Source organism: Magallana gigas, chromosome 5, assembly GCF_963853765.1.
Source record: "Magallana gigas chromosome 5, xbMagGiga1.1, whole genome shotgun sequence".
Classification (NCBI taxonomy): Eukaryota; Metazoa; Mollusca; class Bivalvia; order Ostreida; family Ostreidae; genus Magallana; species Magallana gigas.
Window position 1 is genome coordinate 29,293,696 of NC_088857.1, and position 20,595 is coordinate 29,314,290.

The following is a 20,595-nucleotide window of genomic DNA, read 5'->3' on the forward strand; positions in this document are numbered from 1 at the left end:
TTATTCATGATGAAAGTATAAAATATAATCAAACTTACACTGTTACATGTATATCTGATCACAAATAATAAGTAAATAAACTAGATTCGATCTCGTTGCGAGCAACGAGTGGGTCTTCCGTCCGATTTTTGAATAGATTAGATTAAACTTATCAATTCAAAGATAAAATCGTAGATCTAAGCGAAAAAAAGAGAAAACATTTTTGCGGCACTCGGGGCTTGAACCTGGGTCGCCTTGGTCATGTCTACGACTATATCGACTGAGCTACTCGGACTCTCGCTTCAGGATTTTGACGTTTAATTTCTCGAGAATGCATTGATCGATTTTAAAACAAATTACATATTCTGAATCAGTAAGAGGGTCACTATATGGTGTAAAAATTTCAAAGAAAAATATCAAAAAGAAAAAGTCGAAAAATTCAATTTTTCAAATTTCCTTCCGGTGAAGACCGGAAGTGACGGCGGACATTCTCATGACCGAGGTGCACCAGAAAATCGGTAGATCTATAATCTCTGAATTCTCAGCCCTGTATCTTTGCTCGTTTTTGAGAAACCTGACAGACAAAATTGACTTTTTAAAATCGTAAGCGGACGATAACTTCCGACTGGAAGTGTATTTTCAAAATTTGAGAAAAAACAATAAACTTCAGATAAAGTCCCGTTAATCTTGAAAGTTTGAATGAAATCGGTTGAGCCATCTCTGAGAAATCGTCTGCACAAAATCGGTAAGAAAAAAAAAGAATAATCTCGTTGCGAGCAACGAGTGGGTCTTCCGTCCGATTTTGAATAGATTAGATCAAACTTATCAATTCAAAGATAAAACCGTAGATCTAAACGAAAAATAGTAAAAACAAATTTGCGGCACTCGGGGCTTGAACCCGGGTCGCCTTGGCCATGTCCACGACTCTATCGACTACTCGGACTCTCGCTTCAGAACTTTGACGCTTAATTTTCTAGAATGCCTTGATCGATTTTAAAACAAATTACATATTCTGAATCAGTAAGAGGGTCACTATAAGGTGAAACAATTTAAAAAAATAACTTTAAAAAATAAAAAAATCGAAAAATTCAATTTTTCAAATTTCCTTCCGGTGACGACCGGAAGTGACGGCGGACATTCATTTGACCGAGGTGCACCAGAAAAACGGTAGATCTATCATCTCTGAAAATTTCAGCCTTTTATCTTTACTCGTTTTTGAGAATCCTGACAGACAGAATTGACTTTTCAAAATCGTAAACGGACGATAACTTCTGACCCGAAGTGTATTTTCAAAAATGGAGAAAAAAAATGTATCAGCTTTAGATAAAAACACGTTAATATTGAAAATTTGAGCGAAATCGATTCAGCCATCTCCGAGAAATCGTCTGCACAAAATCGGTAAGAAAAAAAAAGAATAATAAGAAAAGTGAAAAAAAAACAATAGAATAATAGAAAGGTCTTCCGCTGAAGACGGAAGACCCTTATAAAACACTGAAATTTAAAAATGAATAGTGAGTGCCTCGTATCGATACTTGCAGTTTTATGAGTTGAAATAATAACATATTAAGGACGATTGACACGCTCAACAGGTGAAGTTTAAATTCAAAAGCCAGCGTAATACCAGGCATTTTTTTTCAAACGAATTTCATTGAAATAAGTTTGGGTAGTTTACTTTTGATATTTTCTATCTGAACACTTATTCATATTTAGAGGTTACTCTCGATAACTTTTACTTCAGTGGACCTTAATTCAACTTCGAGAGATCAAGTGTTCAACAGTTCGAAAGTTAGAAAAAAAATCTGGAAATGTTGGTTTCATTTTTTCAAAAATTGGTTCAAAAGCAGCCAGAGATTTATAGTCATATCATGGCATGATTGTCTAACATGGTTACATGTACTTTCGTATCTTTGCTTTACTTTGCATAATGAATTTTGTCTATTTTTTATGTCATATATTTATTTTTTTCATAAATGCATGTTCTATTTGACAGGTACTATAGACATGTACATGTTACAAATTTGGTTCATTTAGAAATGAAACTGATTTACAAGAAAATCTTGCGAACTGAAGATTTTTAGGTGAGCAAACATTTATCAATATTCTATGATGTATCGTTTCGTTGTATTTAAGTTTTCTCGTCCGTATTTTATTTAGATAATTCTTGGTATTCCGCTGGAAACTTACAAAACGAAATAATCCACACTATAACGCACGATAACGCACAGTAAAATACGCAAACTATTTTTTTTTCCGGATACAGGAAGATCACGCCCGGTGCACAAACAATTTTAAACACTATTGGCTTGTTAATAATAACGTTGTAATCACTGTTTCTCATCTCCGCTTAATTTTCTTTTAAAAATGTACACTTGTGGAAGTTTTGTTTGTTTAAGTTTAAATTACTTTTAGCCAAACTATATAGAACGTTAAGAAATTTTTTTTTTTACATTTTCGTGTAATGAATCAGATGCTTTAATAGTATGTCAGTATTATGAACAAGTTGTTTCTTCTATGTCAGTTATTTTTTTTAAGTGCCAATGTTTCATTGAGCCTTTAAATGTTGAACACGTTACATTCACGCTTATACTACATATCGAAGATCGACGAAATACATCATTGATGTGATTGATTCCCTCTCGTATAACTTGATTCCTTGATCTTCGGCGAAACAACAACTAAATAATACAAGACTTGATTTAGCAGGAATGTTCAGGTTTAAGCGATTAAGATGATATTTAAGATAGCTGATATTATCACACAAATTATGATTCCATTAAAAGACACAAAGCGTTTTTTAAATTTTGTTATACGTAATCAGCTGCAGTAACGCAGGTCATATATTCCTTTTTAATAGTTAATTAGGATAACTGCAACATTGCAAGCAATAACTTTTTCACCGAGTGTCTTACTTCTTTGTCATGTTTAAAAGTACAATTTAGTATGGATAAATCATTAATGATTGATCAATAGACATATCGTATAGCTTGTCATATTTTAAACAACGAAATAACAAATGCGGTTTACATGTTATTATACTTGTTAGCATTGTATTTAAGGGCATTGGCAACATTCCTGGTTTCTGGACAATTTTTTTCGTAAATTCCTGAATGAATTTATATGTGTCTATCAGGTTTGGGGCAAATTACATTGTAAAGTAATGCATTACATTACCTTTACTTCATGAATTTGGGCATTAAATTACCATTACCATTACTTGATTTTCTTGAAGTAATGCATTACATTACCATTACATGAGTAAAGTAATGCATTACCATTACCATTACTTTTTTTTTAAAGTAAAGCTAATAAAGAGTTTTTGCTAATGTTTCAAATATACAACACTCTTTAACATAATTACAGCTTCATGCTCATTATCAGGTTCCAATTCAATGAATAAACAAGAGTCATTCTTTATTTGCTCAATATATAATCATATTGTGGCAATATGAACAACATATTACATAAGTAAAATGATATTTATAGACATTTGGCATGATACAATATCAGATATGAAATAGAGACACAGGATAACATGCGTAACAAAACACACACTTTATGAAATAATGTTGCGGTTGTTAAAAGCTAAATATAGATATATCCCCAGATTACACAAATCTTTATAATTTTGTATAAATATCGTATAAAGATTTTTTTAGGGAGGACACTTTAAGACAAAAGATTGCTGTTGCACTTTTTGATCGAAGTTTCAAAGGGTTCATCTTTTAAATGCATCCATCTTCCGGGCTATACTAAATAAATGTTTTGCAAGAGCAGTCAAAGCTTGGACTGGAAAATACTGTTTGACGATCTTTATCTTAGGATATATTAAGTGCAATAATAGATTAAATACATAAATCTTGTATTTTCTATCAGTCCAAACTAATGTACAGTGTAATTAATATACGAGAGAGAGAGAGAGAGAGAGAGAGAAATAAGAAAGAATATTTTCAAATGGGTTATAATATTGGGAGTGATATTGAATTTTATCATGGATGGAAAGTGCATTTATTTTGCTTTTAAATGTGCACGTCGGTCTCCTATTCTATTGTGACATAGCGAAGGGAAGGGGATTGGGGTGTTTAGCACTTCTTATAACAATAGATTGTTTTGAAACTTAGATTATCCTGGGGGCATAGTGTGTTGTTGACACATTTCTTATTGAAGTGCAAACTAATTGGAGTAAATTGTTTAAATGATTAAAAACTCTTAATAACAACACTCTTAAAAATGTTGTGAAATTGTGCTGTTATCTTTAGTAATATAAACAATTCAAAAATGAATTTTAAAAAACCCTTTTTAATAAAACATGTACAATTAAAACATTTTTTTCTTAACTAGAATTATTTCTTTCTTCTTTAAAAATAAATTTAATCAAATTCAATTTCAACTATTCATTTATTCATCACATTTTTTAAAGTGAACATGCATAAATATGCATAGCAATGCAAAGTAATGCCATGTAATGCCAGCATTACACTAGATTTTGGAAAGTAATGCATTACATTAGCATTACTTGTAATGCTAATTTTGAGGCATTACACATTACTAGCATTACTGTGAAAACATGTAATGCATTGCAATGCATTACCATTACATTTAGCATTACCCCAAGCCTAGTGTCTATATAGACAACAACAGACACTACAGACCCCTCTTTCCATCCTTATTAAAAAAAAAAAATTCCAAAAATATTAATTTCGTATTCAACATTGATTTCAATGTAATTTTAGGAACAAATCGCAAAAAAATAAAATTTGAAAGAAGCAATATTTTGATGAGTGAGATATGTGATTATGAATTAAATGATACATATTATTGTAAATCGATTTTATATGATATCCTACTGATAATGAAATATATTATCTCTGATGTATCAAGAAAGAAGATGGTTCTAATATTTTCGAATTCCTAGTTAACCTTTAGGCGTGTTCTAAAAGAGCAAAAGTAACACACCATTATTTATTTTCAGAAATGTCTCTTTTACAAATTAATAATTATTAAAATTTCAGACATTGATAATTCTGGCTTAGCGTTGAGGTCCGTTTAATTTGGAAATAATCTCAATGTCCACAAAATAAAGTAGGTATGAATAGTTTATGTGTATATAATATTCCATGCATATATATGTGTGTATTGTACTTTAATATTAAAACAATATGTATGAAAATTAATGAATGAAAACTTTCGATCAACTGTCTTTTGTTAAAGAGTATCGGAGTTAATCAATGTTTGGTTTACTCTTTGTTTTTATTTTGCTCGTCAATATGTTGAAGATGTTGCGGTTGATCTGACCCCCCCCCCTTCCTTGGTCGTCTGTCTGACAATTGTCAATAGTAAATAAGAAAACGAAAGGTCGGTTAAAATCCTTCTCACAATGTTTGCCATATAGGAATTTGCTTCTCTGTTTTCTGAGGCCCATGTAACCTGCTTGTTGACGCAGAGCGATATATAAATGTCGCTTCATCTTTATACATGACATATTTTGTTTATCTCGGAAACACTGCTTTTTCACCATAATATTCAAAAAGAGCTCATATTACGGGAGATTACTCCCAGTTGGCAAACAATTCAAGAGGGGTAACTCTAATTCAGTGTATAAAAAAGAAAATGCAGGAGCGGAATTTTTAAATCCGGAGCACTTCGTTGCCAATGCCTTTAATTTTATATGGTAAGTGCTTCATAAGATTATTTCAAGATAATTATAAACAGCAATTGCATATCTAGTGACAGTGTTGTGAAAATGGTTCTAGTTGCATATCCTCATTTGCCAAAGATTATAGATATCATCCTAAGAACTTATATCTATACTACAATATTAAAATAATAGACTCGAATTTTTGGGCTTTAATACCGAGAAATCAGAAGAGTACTGTGTTTTGTTTTATATATTTCAAACATCATAGGTACCTGAAGATTACCAATTTGTTTTTATTTCTTCTCAATCAAGCTTCGCTAGTTAATAATCAACAAAAATTCCTAACAAAAAATCGGAAATCATCTGTTTTTTTTAATTTTGCGCATGCGCATTACATTCACGCTAAATTACGAGAGGCTCTTTAGTTTCTGTTTCCACAATATCACATTTGCATGGATAAACTCAGAAACGATAATACAAATACGTGTACTGTAAATTTTTATTGAAAATTTCCTATACACCGTATTCTGTTCATCAAAGAAAATACGGGAGATAACTCTTACTCGGTGCATTTATTATGAAAAATCCCGAGAGTTCCGAATGTCAATATGGTGTGTAAATATTGAAGGGAGTAAAAAATGTTGGTGAAAAAGTGTTGAATTCGAATTTAATTTTTAGATGAAAGGTATTTACAGCCTCAAAATGGTTTGTTATGAATAATTTGACTGTTATTTTTAATGCAGCTTTATTAATTTTCTCCAAAATCGTTTCGGAGCGATTCTGCAATTTTTTGCTACATTACGGGTATAATGGAAGCCTAGCTTTAACTGTGGTGAAGGCCTGTCCCGAAACACAGATTATTCTAACTAAGCAGAGTTTAGTGAAATTAATAGCATTAGTTTAGACTTAAAGCTTGGTTATGTAAATATCAACAATGCGGTGTGTCGATGTATCTATATCATGGTAAATGTCCGATATCATATTATGCAATGTCAACCCGTGCACGCACGGGTCAAAGTCTAGTATGATATTGGTCAAATGTGGCCCCCGTAATTCGCCATTTTTCAAAGTGTTTCGGGTACATTAATTTTTTGTGTTATCTTTTAGAAGACTTCACATAAATTATGTTTTTCACCTATTTATTTTGGGATTTATAATTGGAAATATAGATCGTCTCTTTGAACAAGAACGAATCTTTTGTCACTTATAAGTACTGGAGACAATGTACTTTACATCTTTGGTGAAAATAGTTTGTTGTTCAAGCAATCGCTCAAGGTTTATAAGAGAAAAACTGCATGAAAACAAGCCGTTTTATGCTAAAAATATGGGAGAATGGCGGGAAAATGTAAAGTTTATGATGACATCTATACTTATAAATTAAGACATTTTGCAAATAAACTACAAAATGCCTGCACCAGAGAACTTGCTTACACCTTTGGTATTTAAACACATGTGTGATGATGTCCGTAAGGTATAATTAAATTTTAACTCATAATTAACTTATAATTTATTATTGTGAAATTAATCAAAAACATACTTTCGTTTCCGATAAACAAGCCCAAAGCAAAAATGAGAGTAAGGTGGTAGACACGCTTTGGCGGATCCAAGTAAGGGATAGTCTCGATCAAAATGATTATATAATTGCAATGAAATAATATTGAATGATTACGTAAAAAGTGAATATATTTACCGTGAGCCTATTTAAAGAAAACATAGACGTTAAGATTTTACATTTGTCAAATTAATAAAATGAGTCAATTCGTTTCTTTAGATGTCGATTTTAGTTTTGATACTCAGTCGCTTGCGAAGCACGACCTCTAGTGAGAGAATGGGATAGAACTTTCAAGAACGGGGTAACTAAGAACGCGGATTGACTAATTAACGAAAAGTGTAGAACGAGTTTTTTATGCATCGCGGGCAAATACCTTGGATCAGACTTCGATTAATACAAACATTTGATAAATAAAATGGAGCAGTCATTGCGACTTTAGTATTAATGGAAAGAACTATCTAGAGTGGGGTGTCCAGAAACGGGTTGCCTAATTGACAGCATGGCGGAAAGTTTAGGGCGAGTTAACAATCGGACAGGTTTAAAATATGCATGCAAATGGACAACCTAGCGTGTCTTAATTTCATATATGGATAGATGATGATTGCATAAAACGGGGAAGTTTAATTTAATTCCCTCTCCAGATTGTTTATATCTGAAATTTTTATTTGTGACAGTAATAGAAATTATATTGAAAGTTGACCAAAAGAATCAAATTAAGAGATAGATACACTAAAAACCTATTCACTGGTTTGAATTAAATACAATAAAAAAAACCCAGATTTTTTTATTTCAATTTTAGAAAAAATAAGATAAGGAAAATATCGGACAAAGTATATACAAAAATGAACAAAAATATATGGTTCAACATATTAAGCATTATATCATGATAAAGTATAAGGTGTTATATCCCGCGCTTGCGCGGGTTATCATCTAGTATTCTTAAATTGTGGGCAATTAAATCAAAATGAAAATTCTGAAAAAAAACTTAATATGTATATCTGTACCAACAAAAATAACAATTACAGAAAAATGACGATGTTCATTAGAGGGGGCCATTTTAGGCTTATACCATATATAGTCCTTTAAAAGAATTAACCCATCTTTAACATACTTTATTATATCATACATAATGACACGTTCGTGCGGCATTTGTAAATTTTAGAGAGTTGTATAGTGTGATCGTTAATAAGTACCAAAATTAAGTACTTTACTTAACAAGCAATCTTTGTTCCATTCCCACACGTGCAGCTCTATAAGTTAAACATTCTCAAAACATTTGGAATGGTACCAAAATTAAGTGCTATAATTCACAAGCGACCTTTGCTCCATTCCCATACGTGCAGGTCTCTGAATTAAGCATTCTCAAAACATTTGTAATAATAAGGCAATGGTGTCAAAACATTTGTAATAATAAGGCAATGGTGGTGTCCATCACAGAGATGTATTCACATTTAGAGGCTTGTTTGTTACAAGGAAAAATGTATTGTTAATACAAGGACAGGCACCAGAGGCGTAGCTAGAGCTAGAACGAAGTATAGGCACCAAATACGGCGAGGGGTCTGGGCACTTTTCGCACACAAAATTTTGAGTTTTTTAAAAGATTTTTTCGTAGTAAAAAGGCAAAAAACATTTTTTAATACAATCCAACAGTGTTTTGACCAGCAGTCTTTTTTTAAGCGTTATCAAAGTGAATGGCGGGAAGAAGATGGGGAAATAAGATAGGGCAAATGCCCATTCAGTTCCATCGTAAAATACAATTTTGATTTACTTTATCAATTAAATCAATTCAAATTTATTTCAATACAAGTTTGCAAAAGCACAATTTCTAAATAAATTCAGTTTATATTATGTTTAACAAATGATAGAAAAAAGTATTACCTTAAATTTTGGTGGAATCGAACCCACAACATAAAAACCCAACTTATGTAAGGTTAGCTAATTTCTGGTGCTCTAACCTCTGAGCCATTTCACACACAACAAAATAGGTTGTTTAAATAGTACGAGTGCCTTGAACTTTGGCCACGAATTTACGGACGAATTATTTTTTCAAAACGTTCAATTGCTGAGATGCAAATTTATGAAATTTTTATTGTATAGTGGGTCATCTCTCCACGTTTTTGTTGATTGAAATCGGTTTATTTTCCATAAAACCTTATTCAAACTATGAAAAAAATATGGAGCAGAGACTCACTATAAAAAAGAAAAGACCTTGAAGTTGTAAAAAAAAAAATGACACTATTGGAAGTTTTGATATACGTATGCGCCTGTTTGAGTCAACATATTCCAAGTATTGAACATATTTTAAAAAGGTTAAAAATCGAGGATATGTTAAATAATTATTGTTTTGAATATTTTTTTTAAAAATATCAGATATATTGATATTTGTATTTTTCAGTATCTTTTCTCTCCGTGCATAGGTTTTACACGCCTTATCCACCCATCTTCTTACACTAAAGCTATTATCTGTCTCTATAGTTTAGTTTACTATTAAAGGGAAAACTTTAAGACTTTGTGATTGAATGTCATGATTCAAAAACAGTTGTAATGGTTATTTTAAATTTTGATAGTAATAAGAAAACAGAAATATTGCTTTGTGTTTATTTTTAAGTCGTACATGATGTTACACGAAGTCAAGGCGTCCATTTTTATGAACGCAAATTTGGCAATGATAGTTGAGATCACAATATGCCTCGATCTATGAATATGATTTTAAACATTTCATCCAGTGTTCTTACTTTTGGTTTATTGCCCGACATGTTTTTCACTGATTGACTGCGCAATAATTAGCATCATCGATGTCACATATTTGTGACCTCAAACAATCAGAGTTTTGAAATAGGGAAAAGAAAGATATTTGCTTTTTTTAAAAAAATTTTTTTAATTAAATGTGATATTTTAACATTTTTAATTTTTGGTCTTAAAATGATGTGTAGGCACGTGCCTTAAGTGCCTAACGGCATCTACGCCACTGGGCACGCTCAGTATACGTAATTGCTATCAAAATCATCCAGCTGGCGTTACACTTGTACGCCTGTACTCTTATTATTTCGGGACTGTAAAATGGTTATATCTCACTGATTGTCTTTTTTTCGTTACAGTTCATTGGTCCTTTGAATGTTGAAAATGTTATAGCGGGAGCATCAGTCACGCTTCTCCTACAAAACGATGCTCGCTGAAATACATTGTAAAAGATATTCCCTGTCGTATAATTTGATTCCCTATCCTCGGCGACGTTTAGATGTGATCGGCGTATAAATGTCGTATCGTATACACCTTCAGGAAGTTCTTTATAAGGGCTCTCATAATCCTTCTTCCCGATGTCATCGATGGCAATTTCGTCATATACATTTGTTTCCTTGTAATTATTTCGTGTACGTTCTTGGTCATCAGTTTTCTCTGTTGTTTTCCAATTTCTAAACGTCAACAAATATAAATATGCATGTATTTAAAGAAAATGATGAACATTCATAATATTTGCATTTTGGGGTCCCAAACGTATTGATCCGGGGATCCTAGTTTGAACAATTTAGAATATACACTAGTTAACATGCCTGCATAGTAATCTCACAAATTGTATCATTGTAGTTCTTGAATAAAAGATTTTTCAAAAGTGTTTTCTATATATTTGAATTTTGAAACCCTCTTTGGGCCTCAGTATCAGTCTATGGGTAACGATCTTATCAATTAATACTCTTTACTATAAACACAAGCTTTAATGTAATGACTTTTTTACGACACACTCTATTTTCACCGTCTTGTGATTATCCTCCTTTTAAGAAAGGGGTTCGCCTATTATTTGATACTTTAAAATTAAATTCCACAAGGATGATTTAAAGGGGCATGGTCAGATTTTGGTCAATTTTTTTATTGGATTTTAGTGTTTACAATGCTTTAGCAAGGCATTTTTAACACACAACCAAAATTTAAGTGTCATTTGCTGAGTTAAAAGCGAGTTACAGAGCTTACAATTCCTTACTATGTAAACAAAGCTTTTGTTTACATTTTGAGTGTTGATGTGAAAATTCTAGATTTAGGCTTAAAATGAATGTGTTAAACGTTAGGAACTGTTTATTTATGCTTAGAATGAATAAGAAGATAGACAAACCAGCTTGATATAGATTGTTTGCGGGTAAATTGAACCAATGTAAACAAAAACAGGGCCCGAGCCTTGTTTACATGACGAAGAATTGTGAGCACTGTATCTTGCTTATAACTCCACGACTGACTCTCAAATTTTATTTGATCAATTTAAATGCATTCCTTAAGCATTGTAAATAATTAAAACACAAAAATAAAATTTGACCAGAATCGTGACCATGCCCCTTTAAAGTCCAAGTTTCATTAAATTTGGCCCTGTGGTTCTAGAGAAGATGTCAAAATTGGAAAAATTTCAAGACAGACGGACGATAGACAACAGGTGGTCAGAAAAAAGCTCACTTTAACCTTCGGTTCAGGTGAGATAAAACAGGTAAAAAAAGATTAAAAATTATATTGATTATTCTGATCGGCAAAATAAAAATGATATACAAAATGGAAAAGACTTAAAATTTAAGTAAAAATCACTTACAAGCTGCAATATGTTAATAATGTATCTAATATTAAATGAGTTTTAAAACAGCCGTACATTGTGCATACAGTGTAGCTATGATTTTCAATATTTACCCTCTTCGTCTGTGTCTCCGGACTGCTAGTGCTCCAATCACAATTAACATTACTTCTAGAACCCCTAATCCCATCAGCAAAATAACTTCAACACGATAAAGAAAAAAATGTTTAAAAGGATTCTGTCAAATTAGCGAGAATAAAGTTAAGGCATTAACAAACGTTTATTTTTTTGAGTATGTTTTCCCCTTTGTCAATGGTGGTGTATGCTGGTTGGATTTTAGTTTCTTCATGTTTGTTGTATAATGTGTGTAATTACTTATTCGTCTAAAAATTCAAATTACAAATGTCCCTTATAAATAACCTAAATGTTGAAATAAATGTCTACGCTTACTGCAAAAATTAACTTACCTGTTTTCGTGTCCATTGAAGTAATCGAGGGTGATGTATTGTCTTTTAACTTTGTTTCTGTTGTAATTGAAGGAGTTGAATATGTTGAATACTTTGATTTTCCCTGCGTTGGTTGGTATGGTCTCGTTTGCGTTGTTATTTGTTTAGAAAAAATTGTTTGGGAAGTCGAAATTTCATTTGTAGCTGCTAACGTTGTTGTCAGTCCAAGGCTTGACCTCTTTCTCTGTGAGACAGGTATCCCCACGGTCGATAAGTAAGCTACATACCTGTACATAGTCTCTGATGACGGTGGTAATGAGTTAGGTGTTGTAACCGTTGATAGTTTTGGCGGTTTAGCTAGTTTTGAAATATTATTCATATATGATTTTTCTATTATTTCATATTGAGTTTGGGGAAAATCTTTTTCGGTTATAAAACGTATGACCGAAATCTTTGAATAGCTTAAATAAATACATATATAATCTTTATTAGTACAATCAAAATTAATAGATTTTTATCGGTTTATGCTTTTCTAATCAAGAATGCTTTCAGTAATTAGATATCAGAGTAATTCACACGCAGCGGATTTTTAACTTTAATTAAGGGACCTAATACATGTAACTCTATACAATAATACGTACTTTTTCTATATGCTGCATTTGTTGTTGATGCAAATGTCGTTGTTTTTGTTTTCAGATGTGTTGTTTTTGATAAGATCTTTGATGTTAGAATCATTCTCGGCACTATTTGTTTCGTTGTTGTCTTCATCTCTGTTGTCTTCGGTAATGTTGTTGTTGTTGATGATGATGATAATGATGATGTACCTTTTGCTGTCGGCGTGGTTATTGGTGCTACTAAATTGATGATATTTGTTGTTGAAGATGCTGTAGAAGTCTTTGATGCTGATATTTGTGCTGTCTTTGAATCATGTATTTGTGACTTTGATTTTATCGTTGTTATCATCGTTGATGATGCTAATAAGTTTGTTGATGATTCTGTAGATGTTGTTTTAGATGTTTTTGATGTTCGTGATTCTGATTTTGTCGATTCTATCGACGCTTTTGTTGTCCTGGATGAAATTGATGAAGAGATTTCTCTTGTTGTTAACATTAATGTTGTTGATTTTTCCTTTAGCACTTGTTTAAAGGAAAAAAATTAACATTAAAAACTTAATCTAAGGAAGTTTAAGACTATTGATAATCCTTTAAATCTTAAAATAATTAGCATATAACAAATGTATTTATATTTTTTTCATAGTTTTGTTCTCAACAAAATATGTCATGCTCCACTGTTTTCTTATAAATATTTATATATATTACCTCTCAATTGCATTTGAAATCCTTTTGAAGTCAACACATCAAAGTTTGAAACGAATTTGATAAGAAGTTGATTCCCCCGGGTGGTTCTATTCGTTGTAAGTTTGCCGCATTGTTTAAATAAACTGAAGTTTCCACCGGATGGATTAATTTCCTGAATCTAATATAAGAAGCTTCAAAATTATTTTTCTTTATATATTATTAAATAATCATTAAATAGCTTTAAAATTAAACAAAAATTGCAATTCTAAGTGACATTTCTTTATCCTGAACGTTATATAATAACGTCGATTAACATGATTAAAAATCGGTTTTATGGATTACTTAAAATTTACGGATCCTAAATAATGTTTTGCAAACAATGATGTTGGTAAATTAGATTCTACATTCGAAGACCATTTGCCTTTCTTGATCGGTTCAACTACAAAATTTGCTGTTCAATCAACATTAATTAAACAACAGTATGGCAAAACATGTAAACGAATAATTACCACTTTATTTCTTTTGGGGAAAATTACCTGTAAATAGTCTTCACATTTTCCATGAAAGCGTTTTATAATATCCATGTGAACGACAATAAAGATTTCTTCTGTGGTGGCAGGTGCTGTCACATTCCAAATTAAGACTGTGTTGTTTTTGTAGTTGACATCTGGATACCCAGGGGACTCGATATTCAACACATGCGATGGCGATAGTTCTACATGTTTGGATATCAGAACACATGCTGCCATATCTGAAATATAAGTACATGTATTGATTGTATTAAACAAAAGATCTGACTGTGAACTGAATGAGGATAAAATAATGACGACATAGGCTTTATCAAAGTTTTAAATTACTTTTGTTACAAATAATTTGCATAACACTGAATTAGGTAGCATTTATCTGATTAATCGTTGTTTTACTAAAAAGCAATTATATACACGTATTACATTCCAAGATACCGGTAAGTTTCTAAGCTTTTAGAAAATGAATGAGTGTTTTAAAAATATATCCTAAATAGTAAAAAACCAAAAAAAACATCTTAAAGTGTTCTATAGAGAATTTTTTACGAATTTCCCAAAAAATGGATAATAAACATACGAAGTTAACAAACAAAAAACTGAATTTAATGTATTTTAATCTTGAAATCTTTCTTATATAATTCAGCTATAATATATAATATGAATGATGAAAAAAAAGAATAAATTGTTTGTTTGTACATTATTTGAAATTTAAAACTACATGTATTAGAACCCGACGTATTCTGTAAAATCGTGTTTTACGGGGAAAATGTCATTTCACTGCTGTAAATGTATTTGCCATCAACAAACACTTTTTTCCTCGAGTGAAGCCATCGGCAGTTTTAATTTTTGTTACGGGAATAAAATTAAATATTACTTTACCATCATAAAAGAAACGTAAAATGTCTAGTCCGATTGTTGATTTTTTATATTGATAAATTGACCAGGTATGGGTGTACATGTAGAATAATACTCTGTTGAGCCAATATCTTCTTTTAAATGATTTTTAAAAATTTATCGCTTTAAATTGTTATGATTCTTACGCTCTGAACATTTCAGAAAAGCAACCAATTACGTTTTTACGACACACTGACCACAAAAATGGGAGAATTATCCTTATTATTCCCAAGTTAAAATTATGTTTTGTCAAGATAGTTAACTCACCACAGAGGATCAGCAGGAAGAGTTTGATAAAGATATCCCTCATATTTCTCATTAGGCCAGTACCTGAATAAGAGCGCAAACAAAACTCGCCAGAACTACAATCACGCGTATCTTGTTTTTACAACTTTATAATGATTAACAAGGAAATAACAATCCTTAAAATAAACAAACTATTATCACTTATGTATCAAACATGGCCTGAAATATAGAATCAGAGCTTTCAAAATTATCACACATAATTTTGATAATGGATATTTTTTTTATTTAAGTTCGTCATTATTAACAATGCTTGAACCTTCCTGCAAGTACTTTAATTAAGTGCATAATTGGTCGTTATATTTAAAACATATGTTATTTTATCATTGAAATTGTTGCATAATTTTATAGTATACTTTTTCATTATGTCAGCTAAATTAAAATTGATTTACGATTTATATCTCAATAATTGCTATTATAAGGTTTTATGTATCATGTATATGCATTTACTGCTTTCGTGCTTTATCTCTTGTTTTAATTCCAAGCTCATAACTGTAACATAGTTATTACCACTTATGTAACACAAGCTTATGTTACATATAAGCGGATTTTTGTATCAGTTTTTAACAACTCTACAATACGGTACCACTCACAGAATTTTTAAACAAAATTTTATATGTGAATGTAAAGAATATTTAAACGTTTTATCCAGAATTCTTGGAACTATATTTTTGGTGAAATTCAGAACAAACCTCCACTTTGTCTTAATAGAGACGGGTCGATGGATAACATACATGTACAACGACATGACAGACTTATAACTTGTGTAGGGATAATCAAGCTGGAGACGTGTTTCACTACTTGTTAGAATGTGATATACTATTCTTCAATTGGCAATAATAATGATTTGGAAAGAAAATGTAAATAAATGTTCAACGAAATACTTTCGAGTTCTGTCAACAATCAATTTTGTAATTCTTTTTAAAAAACTTAGAATACCCATAACTAAAATTGATAGGTTTAACTGTTTTCAACAGTAAAATGATAAAGCTTTGGACTTCAGCAGACTCCAGACTGTTTGTATGTACATGTATGTACATAACTGGTACCCTTTGTACCATTTTTATGATTTTGGGGAGAATGAATAAAATCATTAGTATTTTTCTGCTAAGTTCGCTACCTTCAAACCCGCATGAAAGACAAAAGATAACATTTTAATGTTTAAGTTTTTTGATAATATGGATCAGTGTTATTGATCATGTTATTGTTGCTTATGTTTTATTAGATAGTGGTTAAATCAACTGTACTTTTGTTGCAAACATCTTTCAATTCTATCATTATAAAACAGGAATACATGAATAAAACAAACATTCTAAGAGCATTGCATAAGCAATACATGTCATCTGCCGGCACCTCCAGTTTATTTTAGGGATATTATTTTATGTGCCAAACATATACCGTCAGTGGATAAATATTATTCAATTCTGGAACAGAATCTTTCATTTCACTCTGATCGTATTACCAAACATGTATTCGACATTGATTTTAACCTTTGCTAAAAAGAAACCTGTAATTAGTGTAGTAAAGCAAGAAAAATACTTAACCAATTAGGTTTTGGTTTCTATTTTGAGACGCGATCGCGAGTCTGTTATTAATAATAGTCTTGTGAAGAAAAATGTATTCATTATTATTCTCAGGACAAGTTTATTAAACTACCAAAGTTACGTACTTATGTACAATTTAAACATGAGTTTCACCTTGCCTAAAAAATGTTTCTATGAACTTATCAAAGTACCCTAGATCTATACTTGCACAATTTAAATGTGGTGCATTACCAACAAAGGTAAGAACTGGAAGTTATCAATATGAAGCTTCATAATAGAAAATTTGTAAGTTTTGTTCTTTAAATTAAGTTTAAGTTGAATATCATTTTTGTTATATTGTAAAAAAATACTTTATTAAGAAACACATTGCTTACAAGTATTGGGTGTCAACAAAACTGTTTGTACTCAGATAGTAAACGATTTTTTGAAAGATTTTATTATCAACTAATCTACGCCGAGTACCAAACTATTTATTATGTATACCTACCAAGATGCTCAGATATGCATGATTCATTTTGTTTAAATTCATTGAATTATTTTATAAATATTTTGTATCATTAAAAAATCCATGCCACGGATCAACATATGTATACAATTCATTAAGACGATCGGATGTGTATTATTTATTATAAATTGAATGTTTACTGAATTATTACAGTTCATTTTTCATTACGTTAATTAATGAATAAACACGGTACAACTGGACTTATATATCGCACCGTACATACTGCATCATTTGAATATTTTACTTTTTGGATATTTTTAGAGTGATTTATACGTTCGACAGGCCGAGTCTTCCTCTTTTTAACTGTATATTGTCATTAACATACTAACTGTGTTAATTTACATACTCAATTGTACACAGGTCACTATTATATAAATAGTGCCTGTTTGGGAGGGTAACAGTTGAAATTGACACCCCGAGAAAACCATTGTCAACCGACGCGAAGCGGAGGTTGACAATGGTTTTCGAGGGGTGTCAATTTCAACTGTTATCCTCCCAAACAGGCACTATTTATTTTGTTATACTGAATGTCTTTTTTAAAAATTTTAAGAAAATTTTACTGCTTTTATATAGGAATAACGTGAATTCTACAGCGAACCGTACGTGCAAAATTTTCGCTTCGCGGCGGTTGACAATGGTTTTCGAGGGGTGTCAATTTCAACTGTTACCCTCCCAAACAGGCACTATTTATATAGTATAACCATAAAAACCTGAAAAATTATATTCATTTTTCTTTGGTTTGCATTAATATTTGTTGTCAATTTTGGCCAATTGGAGAATTGATTGAATATCGTTGGAGTGTTGACCTAACAATTAAGCCGCTTCCTGTATAAATCAAAACTTGCACCGGACGGAAGTATACATTTATTTTATGATAAAGGTCGTGATAATAGAGACCATACTTAGCATGGTCTGTACGCTCAAACTACAAGTTCAAAGCAGGATAAAAGATCTTTTAAGATAAAGCACAACAGAGAAACGTCCAATTATCTGGAAACACAAACAAAAATGCAAGATAATGCATGTTCTTCTTCAAAAAAAAAATACAGTCATATTGAAACGACAAAAACGACTGGTTTCAAAGGTATGAAACTCTTACAAGACATTAATTCTATCAGCCAATAAGAATAAAAACAACAAAATTGTGGAATTATGAGATTTTCCAAGCATCCACCATATCTTCCTTTCTTTTCTTCTATCGACTTAATAAGATGTGCCACGAGTAGTGCAGAACAAAAAGGCCTTACTTGATCGGGAAATCGACAAAGACTTTGAACAATAATAGATATGAAAAATATTAAGGTGTGTATTAAAACTCAAAATTAATTATTTAAGTTTGAGTGTTCTATGAACTTACACGAAGAATATAAACTGGTATTAAGTAACACGTTATAATGGTGTCTTTGGCTGATGCATTTTTAAGCAATCTATAAAGTTAAAGTTAGACTTGCAAAAGCTCCCCTACATTACGATATTAAATAAAGTAGTAGATTTATTGTCTATAAAATATTTAGGAGCTCTTTCCACCACCAATATTTGGCTTTTGTTTAGTTGAAATCCGTTAATTAAAAATAATTCATCCAGCCGGTAGTGAACCCGTGCAGGAAGAAGCGATCGATTCATGTATTCCATGCACCCGGGCCTTTACAAAGAGTGAGTTAGTCAATTTTAATGATGGAGCTCTAAAAGCGCTAGAAAACAATCCCTGGGGTCTTTGAAGTATTCAATCTGATACCTAAGTTGTATCCGGAAGTAATTACAAATAAACGAATTTAAAAGTGTCTATGATATTTAAAAGTATTCAACTAAATGTGATGACAAAATCATAAACAAATAATCCGTGCATTTCCCTCACACAAAATACATATTTTGACTTTATCATAACAATTTACATTAAAAGGTCTGTAATTTCATTTGTAAGGGAGACAATTTAAAATACACGAATGCAGTGTACGTTATTTTCTCACCTGTTTTATCTTAATAGGGTGACACTGACCTATTAAACTTGACCTATTTTGGGATTTTGATATTTTACTCTTTATTTTACAACGGTAAAAATAGTGCACCGATAAGAAATATATACTGTAGAAGCACATAATTTCGTTGGGTCAAAATTTCGTTGTTTTTGAACCAAAGAAAATTCTGTTGGCATTTAATTTCGTCATTTCGTATTCTCTTTGTATTCATTAATACTTTGGTTAAAAATTCGTCTTGGATTAAATTTAGTTGATTAATACTGCCGACGGAAATAACGAAATTAAATCCTCAACGAATATTTCTGCTTCTACAGTATGTATTGCATCACATCAATTGATAGTAGTATAAAACTTTGAGCGACTCCTTGAAAACAGTCGCCGTAATTAGAGATGTTATATTATGTTTTATCAGTTAAATAATGCTGCTGAAGTGTATTCAGCTGTCTGACTGCAAAATTACCAATGTGTAACTAATGAAAACGACCTATAATAAATATTAAAAAATGCGCAGATACATCAGTGTATACTACTGTACACAGGGAAATATTCGCCCCGTTTTATTTTCGTCCCTTTTTGCCCTTGTTGTCTGCAGGCGAATTTAAGACTGAGCAGATTCCAATGTCTCAAATCATTTCTCATTAAACAAAACTGTGTTTGGACGAATTCAAGACGGATCGAATCTGTTTACCAGTGTTCATGGGCAAAAATTACACGAGGCGAAAATAACCCTGAATACAGTATTATATTTTTAATGAAGCTTAGCTTTATACATCGAGTCTATTAAAGGATAAATAGTTTCATTAACATATCTTACCTTGTTAGCAGATTTTGAATTATGTCGAAATAAGTAAGATTACAAAACAGCTTTTTAAGGTTTTCAATTAAATAGTATAAAAAAATTCTAGTAAAGCATTTAGTAACAAGAGGCCCATGGGCCACATCGCTCACCTGAGGAACAATAGGTATGATAAAATCAGCTTAATGGAGTCATAATACAAACTATCTGGACAATGTACAATAATACATGTTGATCCTGTATAAATAAAATCCATTTTTCCCCTGGATATTCTTATGTTTATAATCATTAGTCCCTTTTCTAACAGGATGATTTTATAGTCATATCATATGTTGAGTATTGCAGTTCTCAAAAAGATCCTTAACAATTGTTTATATATGGGATATAAACGTACATAAACTCTGAACCTTCTTGTGAGGCCAAAGAATTGTCCTGGGGCCAAAGTCTTAACAATTATAAAGAATCATCTGGCTGATTAGTTTCTGAGAAGAAGATTTTTAAGATTTACCATATATATTCCTTTTTGGCCCCACCCTACCCTCGGGGGTCATGATTTTCACAACTAAGAATCTACACTACCTGATGATGCTTCCACAC

At 31.4% G+C, this 20,595-nt stretch overlaps 1 protein-coding gene and 1 long non-coding RNA gene across 2 annotated transcripts; one reads left to right on the top strand and one right to left on the bottom strand.

Annotated features, from left to right (window-relative positions):
* The first annotated feature begins 1,451 nt into the window (after nt 1-1,451).
* Nucleotides 1,452-10,387, top strand: LOC136275489 (uncharacterized). Its single transcript, XR_010714067.1, has 3 exons — nt 1,452-1,568; nt 1,970-2,057; nt 10,265-10,387. It is a non-coding gene; the product is annotated as an uncharacterized lncRNA (long non-coding RNA).
* Nucleotides 10,144-15,346, bottom strand: LOC136275488 (mucin-22-like). The gene is made up of 7 exons (XM_066084866.1): nt 15,142-15,346; nt 13,993-14,207; nt 13,478-13,634; nt 12,800-13,294; nt 12,180-12,515; nt 11,829-11,913; nt 10,144-10,579 (listed from the first exon to the last, which is right to left on the bottom strand). Exons 1-7 carry the CDS (start codon nt 15,191-15,193, stop codon nt 10,231-10,233), a joined length of 1,689 nt encoding a protein of 562 aa, XP_065940938.1. The 5' UTR covers nt 15,194-15,346; the 3' UTR covers nt 10,144-10,230.
* Between the last annotated feature and the right edge of the window lie 5,249 nt (nt 15,347-20,595).